At 43.5% G+C, this 24,750-nt stretch overlaps 1 protein-coding gene across 1 annotated transcript in view; it reads left to right on the top strand.

Moving 5' to 3' along the window:
* Positions 1 to 6,600: 6,600 nt before the first annotated feature.
* The window catches only part of KIAA1549L (KIAA1549 like), a 365,855-nt gene continuing 347,705 nt past the window's right edge, over positions 6,601 to 24,750 (top strand). Inside the window, exon 1 of the mRNA XM_056803787.1 lies at positions 6,601 to 7,471. Coding sequence (XP_056659765.1) covers positions 7,273 to 7,471 — 199 coding nt within the window. The 5' untranslated portion in view covers positions 6,601 to 7,272. The remainder of the gene's footprint in view (positions 7,472 to 24,750) is intronic.

The raw sequence follows: 24,750 nt of genomic DNA, 5'->3' as shown, positions 1-24,750 counted from the left end.
TTTGAGGCAGGATTTGAACTCAGATCTTCCTATTTTCAGACCTACTGCTCTATCCACTGTACCACCTAGTAGGTCCCCAAAAGATACTGTAGCAGGTCATCATTTTCTTCTGCAGTTCATTTCATAGATCAGAAAACTGAAACAAATAGGGTTAAGTGACTTGTCCAGGGTCATGTATCTAGTTAGTGCCTGGAGTAGGATTTGAATTCAGGTTTTCCTGACTCCAACCCCTTATTTTATTTTGTTCATTTTATTTTTGTTTTTAAATTTTTATTTCCATGGTTATGATTCTTGTTGTCTCCCTCTCTTCTTCCCTCCTCACTCCTGGAGCTGACAAACAATTGCACTGGGTTATACATATATTATCACTCAAATCCTGTTTGTATATCATTCATTTTTTGTAATATCTTTGAAAACCCAAACCCCAAATCCTATACCTGTATAACTGAGTGATAAATCCTATCCAACCCCTTTTATAGACCTCTGTTGTTCATCCTTCATTTTGAAGAGGACCAATGGCATGCCCTTCCCATCTTCCATCTGTCTTCTTTTTCATGAGCATCCTTTCCTCCCCATTCTGTTTCAAAACCCTTGACTTGGGCAAGAATTGGATTTAAGTGAGGCAGAGTAGCACAAAGTTCTCAGCTTCACTCTCTTTCTCCAAGTCATAGAATTCAGAGGCAATAAAAGCCGAGACACCCGGATGCAGTAGGTGACTTTCAGCATCTTTGAGGTCCAGCTGAGCTCAAAGTACTCAACAGAATCCCCTTCGGCCATCTTCATGGTCATTGGAAGAAATGGCTCTCATCTACCCATTCTACCACATGCTTGGGGTAGGCACTCCTCTAATTCACTGAAGGGTTCGAGGCCTGCCAGTTAGTCTCAACAAATTTAGCCTGGCTGCTGAGACAGTTTTTATTGAGGAGCTTTTTGGAACCACAGGTGAGAGTGGAGTGCCAGGTGGACACCAAGGGGAAGTGAGCAACCCCAAAAAGGGCTCGGCAACTGTTATGTGGTATGTAATCACCTATAATGAATTTCATTTTTTTTAAACCCTTACCTTCCATCTTGGAATCAATGCACAGTACACAATACAATACCGTGCCTTGGAATCAATACACAATACAATACTGTGTATTGATTCCAAGGCAGAAGAGTGGTAAGGTTAGGTAATGGAATATAAGTGACTTGCCCAGGGTCACGTGGCTAGGAAGTGTCTGAGGTCATATTCAAACTCAGGACCTCAATCCACTGAGCCACCCCGGCTACCCCCAAATGTCATCTTTCATGTTATATTATACTTTGTACTGAACCGATGTTAACTGCGACCTATGTGAAAAGCTGCCAGAAATACCCGCACCGATACTGGTTTCTCCTGTGTGATTTATAGGGTCTTTGAATTTTAAATGATGAGAATATAATAATGCACCCTGGTGATATTTCAGCAAAGCCAAAAACGTCAAGAAGGATGGAACGATATCTACAATGAATTGTAAAAGAACTTCATAGGCAACTCCCCCCCTCCAAACATTTAGACCCTTAGCTCAATTTTATATCAAGAGCAGCAGAGAAATGAACTTGCCTCTGGGGCATTGGACATATCCCTAGCTTTGTCCTGAGCTACTGGAGCATAAAATCTCAATAGGAGTCTGGCTAAATCGGAACTGATATGCCATAAGCCAAGGAAGAGGGTCTGGTTGTGTGAATTACCCCTGAAACAGGCACGGATGTCCATTTGGAGAGGCTAGACCTCTTGGAGGGGGGTCACTTCCTGCCTGGAGGTGACAGACATCTGAGCGGAGGCTCTGGAGGGAATCGGAAAACAGGACTCGGCCAATGCTAGGCTAGTGGTCACAGTAGACCATGAGGGCACTAGAGCACTTAAGCTAGAGGGAACAGCACCTTCCTGCACTCACTTGTGGGGCTTTTCCCCTCTTCAACTCCTCTGGAGGCTTTCACAGATGTTTAGTGGAGAAATCGGGGTCCTTTTAAATACTGCCAAATGAGAGGCTGACAGTGGGGAAAGACTGGCACTGACCATTGAAGAGCTATCTCACAGCCAGCATGGATACCGCTGCCCCTTGAAAAGAGTCCAGTGACCATATCACCTCCATAGTGGATTGGCTTGTCCACTGGAGACCCTCTATCCCTTGCAAGGAGCAAGCTCAGGGGAGGAGTGGCTAGATTTGGCTCGCACTGGGACCGTTCCCCATAGTCAACCTCCAGAGAATCCTCCAGAGGAGGGAAGTAGATTGTGACTCGTGTTCCAGACTCACACTGTCTTGCCTCACACTTAGAACTTGTGACCACTCTTCCCTCCATAGATGCCATGTGCATTTGTGGGAGAGCATGCCCCACGTTGGAGGGAGATTCTTTATAATGACTGTTCTTGCCGTGCCTTTTGAGGGAATGTATTTGCTAGAGAACAGATTTGTGACATACATTTTTGTCTTTTAATATAATTTTTTTGTCACTGTGTTGAGCTGTATGTCCAAACAGGAAAATATTCCATGATGCCATATAGGTAAGCATTTTGTTGAGGAGTGTGGCTGTCAAAGTCTGCCCTCCTCATGCCCCTTCCTCCCAAGAGCAGCTCTCCAAATATGGGAATAGCTGACAGGCTTCCATAACAGCTCCCTTAACCTTTACTTGCCTCTTCTGACCAATGTACCCATTCCCCTAGGTCACCAAGGAGCCTGTCTGTTCTCCCCTGCCCCAGTCCAGAGCTAAGCATCCTCCTCTGGAAGCTGCAGAAACAGTCCTCATGTTCAAAGATGAACTTGCCTCCAGGCACAGTGTCACATTTCTTCTAGACTTCTCTGTCCAAGGGAAACTGAGGCTGACTTTCTCCCTCCTTCCCTCTTTCCCTGCTCATCCCCCTATTTTTTCCCCTCAAAAAGCACATCAATAATTATGCTCTCCTCCTCTGCTGTGTGGACTTCATCAATTGAAATGCAATAAATAAAGCTCCTTTTTAGAGAAAAATATTTTTTAAAATATATAAATAATATAATAATTGCAAACTCTATTTGCTAGGTAGCTGTTTGTTAAGAGGGAACTCACAGTTGGAGACTTATAAGTGATTAGTTAGAAGGATAGCCATCTACAGTTACCTTCTTGATCCCTGGGAAGGAAGGAAGAAGCATTTATTAAGTACCTACTGTGTGTTTGGTACTTTATAAAGATTAGCTTATTTGATCCTCACAGCCACCCTGAGAGGGTTTATTATCCTTCATTTCCTCAGCTGAGGAAACTGAAGTGGACAACAGTTAAGTGATTTGCTCAGGATCACAAAGCTCGTAAGTGTCTGAGGCCAGAGCCAACCTCTTCTGTTGTTCAGTTGTTTAAATCGAATCTGACTCTTCTTGATCCCATTTGGAATTTTTTTGGGCAAATATACTATAATGGTTTGCCATTTCCTTTCCCAGATCATTTTACAGATGAGGAAATTGAGGTTAATGGGGGCAAAGTGATTTCTTCAGGATGACACAACTAGTAAGTGTCTGTGACTGGATTTGAATTTGTGTCTGACTCCAGGCCTGGCACAATATCTATCCGATGCATCATCTAGTTAATCTTTCTAGGCTAGATTCAAGTTCAGGTTTTCCTGATTTCAGACTCAGTGCTCTTTCTGCTGTGCCATTAGTTGCCCTTCTCTGGGGTTTAATTTGTCATTGCCGGTATGGATTGGGAGAGTGAGCCCAGATGAGAAGTTTCACTTCTTTTTCACTAGAACTTTCTATCCTTTCATTTTTCCCAGGGTCTCAGTCCTTTTAATGTATTCATTTTCTGGGGCCTCTGCTTTCCTCAAATACCCTACATCAGCATCCTTTCCCTTCCCATCCTCCTATCTGTCTTCTTTGTTGAGAAAACAGATAGCAATTTCATGAGCATCCTTTCCTCCCCATTATATTTCAAAACCCTTGAGCATACTCCCCATTTTCTTCTTCACCTCCCCATTCTCTGACCAGGAGGTCCTCCTCTCTTTGCCAAGGGTACTTCCTCCTACTCATGCTCTGGATCCTTTCCCTCCTACAGTCTCTTACAGCAAAAGCCTTTGATCCACCCCTTTTCCTCCTGTTCAATATTTCTCTATCTAGTGGCTTTTTTTGACTGCTGTCTGCAAACATGCTCATCCTTCATAACCCTTTTCTTGATCCGACCTTTCCTTCAAGTTATCATCCTCTATCTCTCCTCCCCTTCACAGTCAAGCTCCTCAGAAAAAAGCTGGCCATACTCCTCTTTCTCTTTCTTTTTCTCCACTTTCTCTTTTCTCACTCACTTTCCATTCTTTGAAACCCAACCTCTGCCCTCAGCACTAATTTACCAAAGATCTTTTAAATTATTGTCTCATAGCCCTTTCTTATTTCTCATCCTTTTTTTACCTTTCTGGGGCTGTTGACACTATTAACAGATATTATTTGAAACTATTAATTTATGATACTATTGACACTCTAATATTCTATTATACTTAATATGCTTTCCTGGTTCCTCTCCTCCAACTACATTTTCTCATTCTCCTTTTCCCAATCAACCATTTCCACCTCCCTAGGAAAGAGTGTATCCCAGGGCTCTATCTGGGCTTTCTTCTCATTTTTCTCAATATCCCCTCTTGGTGAATTCCTCAGCTCCTTTCAATCATCATCTCTGTGTATATAAAGGCCAGATTTATATATCTAGTGATAATCATATCCCTGAATTCTAGGCAGGGCAGCTAGTAGGATAGTGGACAGAGCACTGAGATTGTAATCAAGAAGACATATCCATAAATTCAAATCTGGCTTCAGATACTAGTTGAATGACCTGGGCAAGTCACTTAATCCTGTTTGCCTTAATTTCCTTCTTTGTAAAATAAGCTGGAGAAGAAAATGGCAAACCCCTTTGCCAAGAAAACCCAAAATGAGGTGGTGAAGAGTTAGAACCTGATTGAACAACAAAAGAGCTCTGGTCAGTATCACTCACTGGATATGTCCAACTGGATACCTTAGAGGTACCTCAAACCCATCACATCCAAAGAGGATCTTGTAATCCTTTTCCCCTCTCCTCTTCCCAATTTAAGCTCTATTTCCCCCAACATTCTCATTGTCTGTTGAGGGCACTGTCATCTTCTAGTTATCCAGGTTCCCAGGCTTAGTCTTATCTTCCTTCTTCCTCCTCTCCCACAGTCCTCACTTGCTAGCTCTAGGATAAAATTGAAAATTCTGTTTGGCATTTAAAGACCTTCATGATCTGTTTCTAGCCCATATTTCTAGGTTTGATGCACACTATTCTCCACCCATACTATGTACCAGATAGACTGACTTGTTTGTTCCTCAGCATTTCATCTCTCACCTCCATTCTTGTAACATTTGCTATTGTCTAAACCATGGTGGCCCACCCCGTTGCCAAAACTATTTAGCCCCCTTATCTCCCTTTCCTCACTCCACCCCCCATTTCTAGCTTCACTTAGAGATCAAGTCATATGTTACTTCCTTTCCTGATTCCCCTAATTGTCAATGTTATCTCTGTCCTTAAATAATAATGTCTATACTCATCTATGGACAAGTAGGCGAACCAGAGGATGGAATCCTAGATCTGGAATTGGGAAGACCTGAGTTTAAATATGACCTCAGATACTAGCTGGACTGTCCTGGGCAAATCATTTCACCCTGCTTGCTTCAGTTTCCTCATCTGTAAAATGAGCTGGAGAAGAAAAGGCAAACCACTCCAGTATCTTTGCCAAAAAACCCCAAATCCCATCACTGAAGAATTGGTCAGGACTGAAATGACTGAACAGTGGCAACAAATATACTTACCTTTTTACAGAGTGATTCCCCTCAGAAAAGCAGTTTGGTTTAGTGGGTAGAGCTCTCTGGAGCCTTGGTGGCCATATGCACCTGAGCAAGTCACAATCCTTCCACTGTGACAGACATTTCCTTTGTCAGTGAAATCTCAGGTCTAGTCCCTGTCCCCTCAGTGGAATGTGGGACCCTTAGTTTTTAGCCTGGAATCCCCAGCATTTACCCCAGGGCCTAGGATCATAGCTTCCATAGCACTGAGAGAATGCTTATTGGATTGGTTTATTTTCTCCCATCACACTTACTTAGCAAAGTGCTTTGTGTAAAGCAGGTGCTAAATAAACATTTGTCCATTTGGTTCACTGGGGCCATTCCCAGGGCTTCTTCATCTGTAAAAAATATGAAGCTAAGCCTCTTTACTCATTGTGAGACGTGACAGTCCAGAGAATGTGTCTGCACAGCACTTTCCTCCATCCAGGCTGGAGATCGTTCGTTCTGCAGAATGACTCCTTCAGAACCTTTACCTGGAACAGCGGCCTGCCTATCCTCAACCCTTTCATCCTCTCCTGCCAGTCAAGAATTATGAGGGCGATAGACAGAAGCAAGACACCTTGCAGCAGAAAAAGAAGAGCCCAGAAGGGGGCCTCCTTGCCTTGGCTGCTGGGAAGATCAGGGAGGGATGCATGCCTGTGGGAGTGGAGTGAGTGTGTGTGTGTGTGTGTGTGTGTGTGTGTGTGTGTGTGTGTGAGAACCAAAGGGGGTGGGGGGGAGAGGATAGGGTGGGGGGGAGAGGAAGAGAGAGAGAGAGAGAGAGAGAGAGAGAGAGAGGGAGGGAGGGAGGGGGGCGCTTCTGTGTTTCCTCCCTTTTCTCCCCGGCTCTGGGTGCTACGTGATTTCTTTGTCAATGAAGCGCCTCTTCTCAGCTGCAATAGCATTCACAGCCCCAGAGCGCGAGCCTCAGAGCAAGCGGGAGCTGAAGCCCGAGCCTGAGCGCGAGTGAGAGGCCGGAGGGAAGGAGAGACAGTCTTGCCAGCCCACTCCCAGCTAGCATCTGCCGCTGCCGCGGCCAGGAAGAGACCCAGCGGAGAGGTCCCCTGCCCTCCTTGCCCACATCCCCCGGACAGAGTCCAGGTGTTCGCTGAGCGCCGGAGCGAGGGGGCTGATTGGGCACGGGAGGCGGATCCGGAGGCGCCTGAGGCAGAGGCAGCGTGGGAACCCCAGTTCGTTGCCGGCTAGGACGCAGCAGCGGCGGCAGCTGCTCGGGCGCCTGGATGCCGCCCGCAGCCCCGGCGCGCTGAAGCTTTGGGCACTCCCGCAGCGGCGGCCACTCCAGCCTCGGAGCCATGGCCCGAGATGCCCCGTGAGCTGGCCGGCCCGGGGCGCGGACGTCGGGGGAGGAGGCGAGGCTTTGCTGCCCCGGCGCTTCCCGGAGGACGAGGACTGGGAGGTGGCGGCGGCGGCGGCAGCGGGCTGCATTGATGTGTTCGGTGCCCCCATGGCTCCCCAAGGCCAGCGGGGCGCGGGCCCGGGGGCGCACGGGGCCAGCCGGGCCGCAGGTAGCCCCAGGCCGGCGGCCAGGGCTATGCCGCCCACTCCTCCGCTGCCGCCGCCACCGCCTCCTCTGCTGCCGCCCCTGCTACTGCTTCTGCTGCTGCTCCTGGCGCTGGCCGAGCACGGCCGCGCGGCGGACCCCGGTAAGCACCTGGGGCAGCCTGTCAGGGGCTATCGGGAGGAGGGAGGAAGGGATCTTTGCAACCCAGCCCAGCTGCCGGCTGGCTCTGCTACTAGCTTTTCTGTTTGCTTGCAAATCTGCTGCAGAAGGCGGCTGTCAGCAATCTGCCTCCCGGAAACCCAAAATGCCACACGTGTGTGTATGTGTTTATATGGGCGTGAGTGTATTGCATTCTTTCTGCCTCCCAGGCAAGTTACTCTTGCCAGGTGGCTCACCTGTGTTGGTGAGGCCAGAAGAGGATGCACAAAGGTGGCGGGGAAACCTGTTTCAGAGTCGGGGAAGAGTCTCCAGCCCACCTTCCCCACTCACACTGGCTTCTTTTGGTCCCATGAATTGAAGGACCAGCGATTTCTGCTGAATATCAAAGCAAGATTTCTGGCCTTGACTTCCGCCGGAGAGAATCTTCTTTAGAGACGTTAATACCTGGGAAGTCATTTGAGATCCCTTTCAGAGACCCGCTCTATTCTGCTCTGTAGCAAGGGCTTGCAATTTTTTTTTTTTTTAAGAAAGGTAAAAGATCCTGCCCTATTGAGCTTTCCAGATTATGCTGGTTATTCTTTAGGATAGTTTCCAAAAGTCTCTTCTAACTGCTGGGGACACGGTTCCCTTGTCCTGTTTTGGAACTTATTGCTCTCAATGAAAGGAGAATGATTCTCCACACCCTGGGAAAAGCAGAAATTCATTGTCTTCTCCTGGAGTACAGCTAGTTATGAAAAGCTGGTACAACTTGGTTGGGGGAGCAATACCAACCTCTGGTGCTCTAGCACCACGAGAATACACTAATGCATGCTGAAATGAACACACACGGACAATAGAATGAAGATTTCCTTAATCATAAAATAGTCCAAACTGGAACTTCAAGTCTTCTGTACCAAGTAGTATTTCCTGATTTTAGATCATGTAACTCTTTTTAATTAGCTAGAAGGTATGATAGAGCTTTCTTTGGCACTAACTAACGAATATTTTGCCTATTTATCTTAGAAATTAGCTTTATTATTGGTAGTTAAGAGGGTGGGAATGGAGTGGAGTTCATGCATGGAGGCTTAGGGATAGACAATATGTGGAAAAGGAATCTGCATTCTCGTACCAGATTTTATGCATGCAATAGTTTGCAGGATTGTTTGGCATGGGCTAATAAATAAGAAGAGACAAATGGAAGTAGCAGTGGGTTCATTAAATGAGAATGGAATGAAAGAGTTTGGTTTTCCGAGCTGATAAAATCAGTGGTTTTCTAAACTGGTATTGAGGGCTTCTTGGGTTTTGTATTTGGGTCTGGGCCAGGATTGTTGAGGAATGAAAGTTGTTTGGTCATTAATGTCCTTTGAGGCTCTGAGACTGTGATCTGGTGGATGTGGGCATTGCCCCCAACTATGCAGCTCAAAGCCTATCCCTGCCTGTCCATCCTGAACAACTCTCCAGGTCTTCCTATAACTTCACGAAAGGGGGGTTCATCCAGTGTGCTGGGGGAACCTTCCTCAAGTTCTGACATTGCAGTCATACCAGCAGAGCATGTAGTCTGCCCATTGATTGTGTCTCATTCTCACTGTGACTAGCCCACTTTTTTTTTCCAGGTCATGCATTTCTCTAATGAATTCTTCTATGCCACTTCTGCCTAATTCTTCATTTGCAGTGTCTTATAGCCTATTGATATTCACTCTGTGTTTCTCTGTTGTCCTTTGGGTGATTCTCAACCTCTGGACACTATGCTCCAAAGTCATGCAGAATCACAGGAAGAATATTGTTGTTAAAAACACGGGGCCTTTGTTCCCAAGGCCATCACATAGATATTCTGTATGCCAAACAGTAACTAGAATCCTGCTTTCTAGGGTGACCTCACTCCTTACCAGCCAGTTGCCTTCTGTTCCCTCTTTAGCCACTGACCAACTGAACCTCTATGATCCTTTTCCTGAGTTAAACATCCTCTGTCTTTCACATAACTAAGGCTTAAAGGTTCCTGATTGCTACTTTTTGTTTTAGTTGTTTCTCCTCCCTCACTTTTTTTGTTTATTTATGTGTGTATGGATATATTAGAGCAAAGATGGTGGGAGAGAGTCATTGATTAACATAGTGGAAGGGAGAAGAGGAAGAGAGAGAGAGACAGAGAGATAGAGAGACAGAGAGAGACAGAGACAGAAACAGAGAGAGACACAGAGACAGAGAGAGACACAGACACACACACACACACACACACAGAGAGAGAGAGAGAGAGAGAGAGAGAGAGAGAGAGAGAGAGACAGAGAAACAGAGACAGAGACACAGTCATAGAGACAAGAGAATAACAACAGCATTAATAATAGCATTTATAGGGGCAGCGAGGTGGTTGGGTAGAATGAGAGCCAGGTCTCAAGACAGGAGATCCTGGGTTCACATATGGCCTTAGGTACTTCCTAGCTGTGTGACCCTGGGCAAGCCACTTTACTCCCATTGTCTAACCCTTTCCTTTCTTTTCTGCCCTGGAACTTAATACACAGCATTGATTTTAAGATGGAAGGTAAGTATTGAAAGAAAATAGCCTTTATATAGCTCATTAAGGTTTGTGAAGCTGCATGACAACCCAGTAGGGTAGGCTCTAATATTAACCTCATTTTACAATTAAAACACCTGAGGCAGAAGGGGCCACACAACTTGCCTAGGGTTACATAGCTAATGCTAGCAAAGGCAGGATTTGAATTTGGTCTTCCTGACTCCAAGATGAGTGCTTCAGTTGCCTGGTCAATAATAACAATAACCACTACAAAATCTCTAAAGCCCCATTTTTTTTTGGGGGGGGCACTAGATTATACTTTGATTTAGAACTGCCTTCTCCAAAACCTTTTTCCATTTTCCTTGGAGTCTTTTGTGGGCTGCTCGGTCTTCTCCCCAGTATCTCTGAGTTCCTCTGAAGCTGGATCACATACTGGGCACCAGTAATTGCTTGACAGATCCCATGCTGGTCCCTAGGCATGACTAGTTTCTTTCTCTAACTTAGTTTTGTCTTTATCTTATCATCTTGCCTCTGACTCTGCCTTCTCATCTCTCATTTATATTTCAAAACTACCTCTTACCACCAGGATATTAGGGATGCCCTTGTTCTCTGACCTCCTGCTGTTCTTGCATCATGGATCCTCAACCCTGGATAGCTCCTACCATCCGAATTCTTCTTCTGAACTACTCAGCTCCTCTAGAGAATGGCATGTAATTGGGCTGATTTCACCCATCATAAATTTCTGATGCATAGGCTCAACTGGGCTGACAATGTTGCACAGAGAGCCTTTGATTGGGATCTCCGATTCTCTGTCTCATTCTCCCAGCACCCATTTCACATTTACTTCTCTCTTCTTGCTCCCCCCCTTCTCACCTCCCTTCCCATGGGTTCACAGGACCCAACTTCCATCTCACTGAAAAGATGAAAACCAACATCTTAAGCTCCTCAACTTCCTTCTTCCAGATCTTAAATTTTTTAAAACACATTTGCTAGCCTTCATATAGGATAGTTGTTGAGTTGCTTCAGTGTGTCCAACCCTTCTGACCCCCATTTGGAGTTTTCTTGGCAGAGGTACTGGAGTGGTTTGCTATTTCTTTCTCCAGCTCATTTAACAGATGAGGAAATTGAAGCAGAGAGGGTTAAGTGACTTGTTCAGAGTCACTTAGCTATTAAATGTCTGAGGGCAGATTTGAATTCACAAAGATGAATCTTTCTGAATCCTGGCCTCTGCACCATCTAGGTGCTCCTAAGGTTTACAGAGTGCTTTATAATCATCTCATCTGATCCTTATAAGAATCTGGTGGGGGTAGATGCTATTATTACTCTTATTTTATATTTACCTTTATATTATACAGAGGGTAATGGATCAGGGGATAGAGTGCTGGGCCTGTACTTAAAAAGTTCTGAGTTCAAATTCAGCCACAGAAACTTACTTGACTGTGATCTTAGGCAAGTCATTTCATCTCTGTAAGCCTCAGTTTTCTTAACTGTAAACTGAGGGTAATAATAGTACCTACTTTCCATGGTTGTTGTGAAGATCAAGTGAGATATATCTGTAAAAGCATTTAGCACAGTAGTTAACACATAGTAGGTACTATATAAATGCCCATTTCCTTCACTCAGAGAGTCTAAATGACTTATCCAAGGTAATACAGCTAGTATGAGTCTGTGGCAATATATTAAAAAATTTTTTTTAAACCCTTACCTTCTGTCTTAGAATCCATACTGTATATTGGTTCCGAGGCAGAAGAGTGGTAAGGGTTAGGCAATGGGGGTTAAATGACTTGCCCAAGGTTACACAGGTAGGAAGTGTCTTAGGTCAGATTTGAACCCAGGACCTCCCATCTCTGGGCCTGGTTCTCAATCCACTGCTGCCTGCCATGGTGGTATTTGAACTAAAGTGTTTCTAATTTCAAGCCATCCAGAGCTCTAGCCATGTGCCACTGATACATCTCAAACTTCTGATCATCTTCACCCCTCACCTCCTTTTTTATTTTTTACTAAAGCTACCTGTGTTTTTATCAATTCACCAACAGTCATTTATCAAGCATATCTATGGGCTCTGGTGCTGTGCTCACCTAGAGGAATACAAATGCAAAATGGACTCTCCGTGCCCTCAAGGAGCTTACTTTCTAATGGGAGTCACAACACAACCAGGGGAGTATTAACAGGAAGACAATTTCGGTCTAGGCAGTGCTGGGATGGTTTAGGGATAGTGAATGGAGAAATAAGACAAAAGAGAACAGTCCCTTCCCTCAGGAAGCTTACATTTGCCACCTTCAGTCTTCACCAGCTCCCTGCCATCCCTTTGCAAACATGCTGGAGTTTCTGCACTCCTAAAAAAGGTTTCCTTTGACCTCCTCCCCTTCTGTCTCATCTCTGTCCTCTCTTTCACCCTCAGACTTCTTGAAGAAGTCGTCTACCGTTTCCCCCTTGCAGTCTGGTTCTTGTGCCCCAATGGAAAATGTTCTCTTTAAAGTTACCAATGAAACTTTTATCTCTAATGTCACCAGTGGCTTCCTTCAGCTGGATGGTACAGTGAAGAGAGTACTGGGCTTAGAGTCAGGAAAACCTGAGTTCAAATGTGGCCTTTGACACTTAGTAGTTGAGATTAATTAATTAACTAATTAAGCCTATTGCTTAATCTCTGTCTGCCTCAGTTTCCTCAAATGTAAAATGATATAATAATAACATCTACCTCCCAGGAGAATTGTGGGGGATCAAATGTTTGCAAATGTTAACGCACTCTATAAATACTAGATGTTATTATTATTTACTTGTAAAGTCGTTTTTTTTTGGACTTGACATTTGATTTTATTAAATTTCATCTGACTAGATTGGGGGTCTTGATTCTATCATCCAGCATTCAGCTGTCCTTCTCAGTTTTGTATTTTCTGCAAATCTGATGCGCCTCCTTCCATTTTTCAGATGGCATTACTAAATTAGCACGCGGAGGGAATGGACTAGATATACATTACCTTCATTTTAGCAAAGCTTTTGATGATGCGTCTTATTCTCTGCTTGTGGAGAAGATGGAGAAACGCAAAGCAGATGACAGTTGAATCAGCTAAATTAAAAGTGTGTTGGATGACCAGCCTCAAAGAATAGTTGATAATGATCCAAGATCAACATGGCCAGAGGTCTCCAACGGAGTCCCGCAAGCATCTGGGCTTGTCTTCAGACTGTTTACACATGTTTGTCAATGATTTGGACCAAGGATATTGTGTCAAGGAAGCTCATCCCCTCCCCCTCCTGAGTAACTTTGCCTGTCTATCAAACATTCCTGACATACCGCAGTTGTGCCAGGGTTGCATCGGTGTATGTTCTGAACGTCAGTAAAAGTTAAGGTTTGGGGCAGAATCAGGAGAGACCAACGAGAAGACTATGAGGAGAAGAGAGAGTGCAGGAGGTGAGGGGGAATGAGGAAAAGACCGGCAGGCTAGGCACCACACAGGCAGGTACTTAGCAATGATTGGCTACCCTTCCTAATAAACTTTATAAAATATATATCTCTGGGTGGTAGAAATATTATTTTTTTAAAATTATTACAATTAGATGGCATGCTCAAGAACTCTGCAGATGACACAAAGGAGAAAGATATCCCTGGATGATCGAGTCAACATCCAAAAAGATCTTGAGGTCCTTACTGATGACTTACCTTCATCTGGTCTCTGAACTATTACATTACATACATATTTTTTTAAAAAGCCCTCACCTTCTGTCTTGGAGTCAATACTGTGTATTGGCTCCAAGGCAGAAGAGTGGTAAGGGCTAGGCAATGGGGGTCAAGTGACTTGCCCAGGGTCACACAGCTGGGAAGTGTCCGAGGCCAGATTTGAACCTAGGACCTCCCGTCTCTAGACCTGGCTCTCAATCCACTGAGCTACTCAGCTGCCCCCTACATTACATACATATTACATTATGAAATGATACATGAGGACAGGGGATGGAGATCCAGGTCCTGGGTTCAAATGTGACCTCAGATACTTCCTGGCCATGTGACTCTGGGCAAGTCATTTAATCCCAATTGCTTACTTTCCTACCTTCATACTAGGTGATAGTATCTCCCATGTGATAATGTCAGTCCTCTGCTAAAAATATGTCCATTATTCTCTGTTAAGTATGTCATACAGGGGGCAGCTGGGTAGCTCAGTGGATTGAGAACCAGGCCCAGAGAAAGGAGGTCCTAGGTTCAAATCTGACCTCAGACACTTCCCAGCTGTGTGACCCTGGGCAAGTCACCTAACCCCCATTGCCTACCCTTTACCACTCTTCTGCCTTGGAGTCAATGGCTCCAAGACAGGTAAGGGTTTTAATTAAAAAAAAAAAGTATGTCGTACAGTTCATGCCCCTTAGCTTAGCATTCAAGGATTTATACAATAAATATGGCATTATACTACCTTTCTCATCTCTTTTGGAAATATTCCGGTATAAAGGAACTCTTTTTCTCTCTTACCTTCTTGCCTTTCTTCATCCTGTTCTTCTTTCCTCCCTCTATCTGTCCCTGTTGCTCCTCTCTACCTTTTAAGGCTCAGATCTTCTCTGGGAACCCTTCCTTAATTTCCTAGCCATTAACAATCCCTCTTCCCCTTTTCCCATTCAACTTTGCATAGTTCTTGGTTTGAATCTCTCATGAAACACTTTGTATCATTTCTTTTTCTTAAAAAAATTTTTAAACCCTTATTTCCTATTTTAGAACTGATACCAAGTATCTCTTTCAAGGCAAAAGAGCAGTAAAATCTAGGTAGTTGGGATTAAGTGATTTGCCCAGGGTCACATGGTCAGGAAGTATCTGAGGTCAAATTTGAACCCAGGACCTGGATCTCTATACCCTGCCTCCAAGTATCATTTCTTAATGTATGTGCCACATTCTCATATCTGGCTGCAGGTCTGGAAATGGGGCTTAATTTGATTTTAGTTAATACACTTATCATCAGAATGTTCTTCTGAGACTAAGCTGTCTTGATTGGTGAGAGAATGAATGTTGTTCACTTTCTATTCAACTTCTGCTTACAGCCAGTGTGACCTTGGGCAGGTCACTTTCCCTGACTGAAAAATTTTTCTTCATCTGTGAAGAATGTTAAGGCATTGATTAGATGGCTTCTGGTGGCCTTTACAGTCTATGTCTGGGACCTTAGAATTCTTTTTTTGTTTGTTTTTAACTTATTTTTATTTTCAGTTCCAAATTCTTCTCTCTCTTCCTTTGCTCCTTTACCTATTGAGAGGATAAGAAACATGATACTCATTATACATATGAAGTCATGCAAAACATTTCCACATTAGCTGCAAAACATTTCTACATTAGCCTTATTCTGAAAAAATAGAGCAAGAACAAAAAAGGAAAGAAAAAAAGTTTCAATTTGTACTCAGAATCCATCAGTTGTCTGTCTGGAGTTGGATAGCATGTTTCATCATGAGTCCTTTGCAATTTGTCCTGGATTATCATATTGTTCAAAGTAGTCAAGTTCTTCACAGCTGATGATCTTTAAAACAGTATTATTGTTATCCTATATATTGAGCCCATGATTCTTCACTCACTTGATCTCCTTAGGCCTTAGTTTTCTCATCTATAAAAAAAAAAAGAGCCTGGACTAGATGATCTCCAAGTTCCTTTCTGGTTCTACATTTGTCATGGAATGAGAGCTATTTGAGTGGCAACCTGATTCCTGTGACCAATTCACTGATTATGCAGTGCCTCATGTTTGATAGAGCCATAGATCCTTCTTTCCTGAGATGTCTAACTTTCAAAGATTTATCGATATCTTGACTTGTGTCAGTGAAGACATCACCCAATAATGTCATTGGTCTTCTTCAAAAATGAAGGATGGACAACAACTTTCAAAGGAGCTTCCCTCCATTGCTTGTGTCAGTGAAGACATCACCCTATAATGTCATTGGTCTTCTTCAAAAATGAAGGATGGACAACAACTTTCAAAGGAGCTTCCCTCCATTGCTTGTGTCAGTGAAGACATCACCCAATAATGTCATTGGTCTTCTTCAAAAATGAAGGATGGACAACAACTTTCAAAGGAGCTTCCCTCCATTGCTTGTGTCAGTGAAGACATCACCCAATAATGTCATTGGTCTTCTTCAAAAATGAAGGATGGACAACAACTTTCAAAGGAGCTTCCCTCCATTGCTTGTGTCAGTGAAGACATCACCCTATAATGTCATTGGTCTTCTTCAAAAATGAAGGATGGACAACAACTTTCAAAGGAGCTTCCCTCCATTGCTTGCTACCTGTGTGACCTTGAGCAAGTCACATAAATTCCCTAGGTCTCAGTGTCCTCACCTGTAAAATGAGAGAAATTGGATTGGATGAGGATAGGGGATGAGGAATCCCCTACTCTATGATGTGATGACCTAGCCACTCCCAGGTGCTTCACATTGCCTCCAGTCTCCAGTGCAGCTCTTCATGACATCTGCTCTGACTCTGGCTAGGTGCCTACCCTATGCCTTTTGCTCTGGGCAAGTATTGCCTTTGCTTTTGGAAAGGGCCTGCCCCATGGCTGCCCTGTGTCTCTACCCATAAACTCCATGATTCCCTAGAGCAGAACTTCCCTCCCTTATATATGTTACCTCCTCCTATTAGGATGAAAACTTCTTCACGTCAGACTGTCTCAGTTTATTCATTTTTATTTTTAGTACTCAGTTCCCATTAAGCTTAATAAATTTTCAATGATTCATTGATCTTTGCATGTGTCTTGAGGTAATTAAGTCTGATTCAGCAAATACTTATTAAACACTTCTCAGTGTCAACACACTTGCAAAGCCACATGGGGGAAAACCGGCTGTTGCCTTCAAAGGGCTTATATTTTGCTATGGGGGAAATAGCCCAGAGAAGTGTGATACAGGGCAGGGAGTGAAGCTGGCAAAAGACAGATGAAACAAAGAACTATAGAATTGGGGGAGGGAAAAGAGCTGGGGGGCAGCAGGGAGGTGGGCAGTCAAGGAAGGTGGGAGGAGACTGAAGGAAGGCAAGGATGGGGAAGAGAGGAGCAGGGCATACTCAAGGCTTGGAGAATGGCTTCTGTGACTGCACAGAGGTAGGAGATGGCATTCAGAGTTCAGGGAAGAACAGGGAAATGGATTAGATTAGAAAGCGCCTTTGGTGTCAGTAAGGACCTTGTCTTATTTAATCTTTGCTTAAAAAATTTTTTTTTTTATTGTAGCACAATACCCTTTGGTTAGTAGGTGCTTAAAAGGTGCTGGTTACACTCAAAGAGCTCTGTGCTTGAGAACTCCTCTGCTAAATCCAATCAATAGAGGTGTGTGGGGTGGGGTGGTAGAAAGATCACTGATTTTAGGGCCAGAGGACCTGGGTTTGAATCCTAACTTTTCTTTTCTCCCCTGGACAAGTCACTAAACCTGCTTGGATTTCATTCAATTCTGGATCCATAAAATAAGGGGATTGGGCCAGATGCCCTCTGAGGTCCCTGTAATGGTCTGAGAGCTGTGTCCGGAGGAATCAGCATGGGCCTCTCCGAGATTCTTGGCTCCCAGAATCACCCTTTTTCCTTGAACCTCTCACTTCCCAAGGAGGATCTCTATCTCGCTTCTTAGTAATTTTCCCCAGGTGCATATTAAAATCTACACCCTCAATGAAAAATCAGAGTGTTTGGAATTAAATTGCATTCATTATATAAGGTTGAGTTAAGCTTTGGCAATGCTGTTATGGAGTTTGGCTTTGCAACAGCCTCTAGAGGGGGTGTCTATTTGTTCCTTGGGTTTGGGGACCTAAAGGAAGCTCTCAGCAACCAATCAAACAGGCCAGTGATGATTTTAAAACAAAAGGACTTTATTATAGCTTTTAAGTCACCCAAGGGAAGATAATTCCTCAAATGAGACCAGCAGGAGTAGAAGTACAGTGGGAGCAGAGCAATAAGGAAGCAGAAAAATCGAAAGCTGGTACATTGCTCGGCACACAGATGGTGTTTCATAAATGTTTCTTGCCATTAAAAGGATCAGTGCTTTGGGAGTCCTGTTCAGTCTGGAAAGAGCAATAGACAGAAAGAAACAGAAAAAAGACAGAGATAGAGACAGAGACAGAAAGAGAGATCGAGAGAGGCCTCTGATAGGATGATCTTCAGCCCAGGCTGATGATGGTGGGGTATGTCAGTGATAATCCAGAGGACAAATTGCATAGACCTGCATGTCCCCTCTCCATCACTCCTGCTCCTGCTTCTGGGAAATGCCTGGGTCTTGTCTCCTCCACATCAGGGTAGCTGATGGATAACTTAAGTGAGGGCAGTGGGTTTTTTGGGGTGTATTCTTGATCAGGAGGTCTGATTGGTTTCCCATCTCTCCAAGGTCATGGAGATCCCAGACATTACCTAGATGGTATGTATGAGGAAAAAGAAATTTCTGGGAAAGGAAAGGAAGAAGGGAGTGACAGGTAGAAGGAAGGAGTGGGTGTAGAACAGACCCAAATCACTAGACCCTAAGCACCAGAGAGGTTTGGGGGCCCATCTTGGGGAGAGAGATTGTCAATAAGGGAATCTCAGAAATACTTCAAGGGATCTAGCACATCATTAGTGCAGATAGTGGCCTATTTCTCATGCTCATTCTGAGCAACTTTTATTTGTGTACTCTTAGAATTCAACACAGTGGTCTACTTAACTTGCTGGAGGTCTTATTGAACTTCTTTTGACATCTAGTGGCCTGGATGTCTACTCATTACTTAAAAGGATTATCTGAGCTCACATCAGTATAAGAAGCAGAGCCACAACCTGAATCCAGGTCTTCAGGGCTTTGTCTACCCATTATACTTAATGATCAACCTATTTTTTCTTCAATACTAAAATGCCATCTTTTTTTAAATTTTATAGTATTTTATTTGATCATTTCCATGCATTATTCATTAAAGACAAAGATCATTTTCTTTTCCTCCCTCCCACCCCCCGTAGCCGACGCGTGATTCCACTGGGACTAAAATGCCATCTTATAATGAATTGCACCAGAAATTAGGAGTAGAGAAATGAAAAGGAACTCAAAAAAGTAACTTGCTACATACATAGATACATCATTGTCATCATCCACAAACCTTAACAAAGTACCTACTGTGTGCCAGGAACTTTGCTAAGTGCTTAGGATATAAAAGTAAAGGTGAAATAGTCCCTGATTTCAAGGAGCTTACCTAAGGGAGATAACATATACATATTTCAGTATATATAAGATATGTATACATACATTATAATTATATATGCATATTATTATGTATATTATAACACACATTGTAATTGTATACACACAAGATACAATTGACATACAAAAGATAAAATATCTAAATCTGTATCTTTGTATTTGTTGATCCATCTTCTATCAATCCTTGTATATTTCTGGAAGATGTTCTCAGAGAGAAGACCCTGCTGGGGAGGCTGGGAAAGACCTTCTGCAGAAGCTGGCTTTTGGACTGGGTATTGAAGGAAGTCAAAGAAGTAACAGGAGGAGGAGAGCATCCCAGGCATAGGACAGAGCCAAGGGAAAGGCATGGAGATAGAACATATAGTGAGTTGGGAATAGTTGTCCTATCCAGTTGTATCACTGAGTGTTTAGAATGCATGGAGAGGAATTATAAGGAAGAGGAAGGGGTTGGGTTGCAAAGAGTTTTAAAGCTAAATAGGGGAGTTGATTTTTAATTGCTAACATTGTTGCCTTTCCTTGTTACAAAGATATTATAAAGCAGCCATTTTGCTTTCCTTTGAAAAATAGTGGTGAAAATAGATTCCTTTCTGAGAAACAGTGTAGCATTTGTATACAAGCTTTTTGCTAATACAGTCTACCACTATTTGGGGGCATATTGAAGGCTCTTGAAGGCTTTTGATCTTTCATAGTTAACTGTGTTTCCTACTCACTCTTCAACCCTCCCCTCTACTCCAATTACCCTTAATTCCCTATAATGAGGGTTTCTTTACCTTCACAGAATCTTCTGGATGATTGGGTATTTTCTCCTTCATAGATACCAGATGTTCTCTTATCTTCTTTCTTTCTCCAAGGGTTCCCTATAGTTTCCTCTCCTTACTTTCTTATTTCACTGGGTTTCTGATTCCCCAGTAGAAATTTGTCTCAGAACCCCATTAGGTAATACTGCCCTTTATTCATTTGTCCTGCCCCAGGGACCAAAGACCTGCAGATCAGGCAAAGGGTTGAGATAAAGAAAAACAGAGGGGCTAAAAGACTGCTTTCTACTCTTCCTCTCCCAGCCCTCCACTACTTCCTAGGCTATTTTCTTCCAATCCTAGCTAGCCCTTTGACTGGACAAAGTCCTCATAGTCAGAAGACCTGGATTCAAGTTGTGGCTCTGCTTTTTAATACTGACCTCGAGTAAGCTCTTTAAGTAATTGGGGCCTCAATTTGTTCATCTTTAAAGCGAGGGATGTGGGAACTAGATGATCTCCAAGGTCCCTTCTGCTCTAAATCTGTGCTCCCAGACTTTCCTAGAAGGAGCTGTGATTTCATTGGAGTGCTTACTCCCTTCACCAAGAGATTCAACAAGCATTTATTTATTTATTTATTAGTTTCTTTGTTTATCTATTTAACCCTTATCTTCTGTTTTAAAATCATACTAAATATCAGTGATAAGGGTTGAGCAATTTGGGGTTACGTGACTTCTCCAGGGTCACACAACTAGAAAGTATCTGAGGCCAGATTTGCATCGAGACCTTCCTGACTTCAACCTGCACTTATAAAGTGCCTACTATGTGCAAAGTATTGGCCTCAGTGACTTGGATACAAAGACAAAACAAAGAACAGTTGCTACCCTCATGGAATTACTCTCTGCTGGATATAGTTTGCAGTCTTGATACTCCATGGGTAGATAGATGGTCTTTATGAATTGCCTGGTGGCCCTGGCTCTGGTAAGAAGTGTTTCCAAACAGAGCCCCCATCGCTGGGCCTGTAGGCAAGAAGATAGGGATAAGGACTGAATTTCTGATTTCACATAGGATTTCACACAGATAGGAATTCCCCAATGAGGAAACTCCCTCCGTCAGAGTAATGGGCACCATTTACTCAAATACTTACAGTATTATAGTTGCCTAGAGTACAGATCTTGTCCAAGGTCTCACAGCCAGAATGTATATCAATTCCAGTGCCAGTTTTCTATTTAGTACACCATGCTGCCTCTATGATATGGCTAGGAATAGTTGGAAAGAAATGAAAATGTTTTCCTTGGGTTTCTAAACTCTCATATTGCTCTAGCTTGAAGAAGTAGGACATTTATTTTATATAACTGGAAGCTGGACCATCAGCACGTCAATTTATCTGTGCATGGGAGCATTCCATTTCCCCTCTTCCCCTCCCAGCCACTCCCCCCCTTCACACAGACCATCCCCTCAGCTTGGAACCTCTTTCCCTTAATCGAGATGTGTGTGTATTTGTGTCCTCATGTGCAAAGGAGAGCCTCACTTTAGAGTCAGCCAGTATATTTTCCCCTAACTTTATGAGCCAGATCTATACACATTGTGAAATCTGCTCTTCTCCCCTTTTCTCCTTCCTGCATTCACTTATGGGGTTCCCCCCCTTCAACTCCTCTGGAGGCTTTCACAGATGTTTAGTGGAGAAATCAGGGGTCCTTTTAAATACTGTCTAGAATCGACACCAAGTATCACCAATGGATATAAGCCTTCTGAGCAACTTCACGCATTTGGCCAGTTGGCCATTTCTTGAGTCTTACTTGGTCTCACAAGGCCATGCCTTGGGATAGGGGAGGGAGGGGGAGGGGTCTTGATTTGATTTTAGGTAGGTCTAATATGATGTAAAACCCATGGATCCCCTTTTTATTTTTATTTTATTTATTTTTATTTTATTTTTTAAAAATCTAGAACTTTACTGTCTGCCTTAGAATCAATGCTAAGTATCCATTCTAAGGCAGAAGAGTAGTAAGGGCTAGGCAATTGGGGTAAAGTGACTTCTTCAGGGTCACTCAGCTAGAAAGTATCTGAGGCCACATTTGAACCCAGGACCTCCAGGCTTGACTCTATCCACTGAGCCACTTAGCTGCCCCCTACCCCTGCCCTTTTTTTATTCTTTAAAACAAGTAAGTTCAATGAATACCTTTTGGTTTTATTGCAGTCATTTCCAGATATATTCCAGCTCTGCTCTTCAATGAGCAATTCCATTGTGACAACATATGTAACTTCTCCACTGAAAGAAGAACATTATCATCTGAAGAACAATGTCCAAGGTTCCCCTGGCTCTGGCATTCTATGATCATGCTTCTTAATTGGCCTTCCTGCTTCTAGCTTCTGCCATCTTCAGTCCATCTGCCACATGGCTGCTGGAGAAATCTTCTTAAGCACAGGGTCTCCTGTGCTCTCCTTGGCTCCTTCTTATTGCTGGAGTAGAATTCAGACTGGGGAGCTTGATGCTTAGAGCTCTCATGCTGTTGTTCTGGCTCACCTTTCCAGCTTTATTTCCCATAACTCCCCTTTCATGCACTCTTGGGTTCCAGAAAAACTGACCATTTGCTGTTCCTTGAATATGGTATTCAAGAGGTATCCCCTACCTCTTGGTGCATTTGCTTAAGCTGTCAATAGTGCCTGGAAACACACTCCTTCCCCCACTCTGCCTTTTAGAATCTTTAGCTTGCTTCAAGGCTCAACTCTAGTGCCATCTCATCCAGGAAGCCTTTCCTGAGACCCCTAGTTGCTAGTACACTCTCCTTCATCAAACTATCATATTTACTTTTGTCTACAAATGGGGTATGCCCTAGAACCGTGTTGGTAAACCTATGGCACACATGCTGGAGGAGGCTGCTCTACTTCCCCTCTCCACTGTGCCTGGGGATATTTTTCACTTTACCTGCCCTTCTGTCCAGCAACTTAATGGGAGCACTTTCTCCCTCCCCTGTCTGGGGTGAGGGGTTGGCTCTCATGCTGAGTGAGGGTGCAGCTGGATACAGGGTCTCTAAAAGGTTCCACATCACTGCCCTAGAAGAATGTAAGCTCCTTCAGGTCAAGGTTTACATATCCTTAGTAGCTAGCATAGTGCCTTCCACACAATAGGTGCTTAATAAAAGAGTATTTAATTGGACTAAATATTCTTCTTGCTCAGAAAACTTCCTTCATACCTCTGCCTACAAGTTAGTTAATTTTAGGCTTATAGTATTGTTGGCAAACCATTTAGAGAGTCTAAACATTGTGAGTCTAAACTACATCCTCAAGCCACCTGTGAACCCCTTGATTTACCCCAGACAGGGAAGGGAGGAAGTGATGGCATTGGGCTGCTGGGCAAAGGGGTAGGACATGTGAAAAATGGACTTGTGTGCTGTGGAGAGGGGAACTGGAGCAGTCCTCTCTGGCACGTGGAGGCATGTGTGCCATGAGTTTACCAACATGGGTTTATAGGATTTAGAAGTTTGCCCAGAAGTGTCTTCTGGGCAAGCAGTAGTGCAGTAGATAGAGCACGGGGCCTAGAGTCAGGGAAACCTGAGTTCAAATGTGGTCTCAGACACTTTCTAGCTGTGTGACTCTGGGCAGGTCACTTAACCCTGTTTGTCTCAGTTTCCTCATCTGTCAAATGAACTGGAAAAGGAAATAGCAAACCACGCCAGTATCTTTTGCCAAGAAAACCCCAGATGGGGTCACAAGTGGGATGTGACTCAGCAACAACAACAAGAAATTTTCCTCAGTACAACATTGTGAGAAGAGAATCCGATTATGGTGCCCATTTTCCTGATCATAGAGTCCTAGATCTAAGGCTGAAAGGATTCTCAAGGTGATGTAAGTCCAAGTCCAAGCCCTCATTTTCTCGATGGGGAAATGGAGTTTCAGAGAGGTTAAACTAGTTGTCAATGGCCACTCAGTTAATAAGGATCTGAAGTCAGTTTGGAAATCAAGGTTGTCACTGTTTCCCCTGAGCCATTTCTTTACTCAGAAAAGAGTAAGTATGAAAGTGGAATGGATGAGGCGAGGAAGGAATTTTTTTAAAGGTCAAGCATTCATTTGCCATTACTGAAAAGTCCTAGTGGAATGCAATGCTTTGTTTGTGGGGGAGGGATGAAGGCTTTGTCCAGGCAATGGAGACTGGCAGGTTTTATCCAGCTGCCAAGCCCTGGATTCTATTCTGGAGATAGACCATGATTAATGTTAACAAGAAAACTTTGCTGGGTGAAGAAGAGCCAGGCAGAAGCTTAGGAGCAGTGAGAACCCCCTTTCCCAAATTCAATTTTATTCAACAACATTTTTAAGCTACCTCCTGTGGGTCAGGTACTGCTCTGGATATACAAAGACCAACACAAACTAGTTCCTGTCCTCAAGGAGCTTGCTTTCCTACACAGAGAGGAGTATACTGGCAGCCACGTCACGTAGTGATTGCCTGGGAAAGGCAGAGATCAGGCAAAATGGTCTATGAGTCAGAGAGGAAATTAATCAATTGAAAAAGGATTTGTTGAACTTTATTTTACTTTTTATTTTCATTTATGTATTTATTTTTTTATTTAATTTTATTTTAAAAGATATTTATTTAATTAAAATATTTGCCCTAGGTCACATGATTCATATTATCTCCCTCCATCCTCCTGGAGTTGACAAGCAATTCCACTGGGTCATACATGTATTATCACCCAAACCCTATTTCTGTCTTATTCATTTTTATAATAGTAATTCTTAATAATGAGACTTTAATAATAGTAATATTTTAAAACCCAAACCCCCTGTCCTATACCCGTATAAACAAGCGATAAATCATTTGCTTTTCTTCTGGGTTTAGCATTCATTTGAACACTTTGAGTTCCCAATTCTCTCCCTCTCTAACCATTGAGAAGGCAAACAATCCAA

This window comes from Monodelphis domestica, chromosome 6, assembly GCF_027887165.1.
Source record: "Monodelphis domestica isolate mMonDom1 chromosome 6, mMonDom1.pri, whole genome shotgun sequence".
NCBI lineage: Eukaryota > Metazoa > Chordata > Mammalia > Didelphimorphia > Didelphidae > Monodelphis > Monodelphis domestica.
This window is presented reverse-complemented; position numbering and strand designations above follow the sequence as displayed.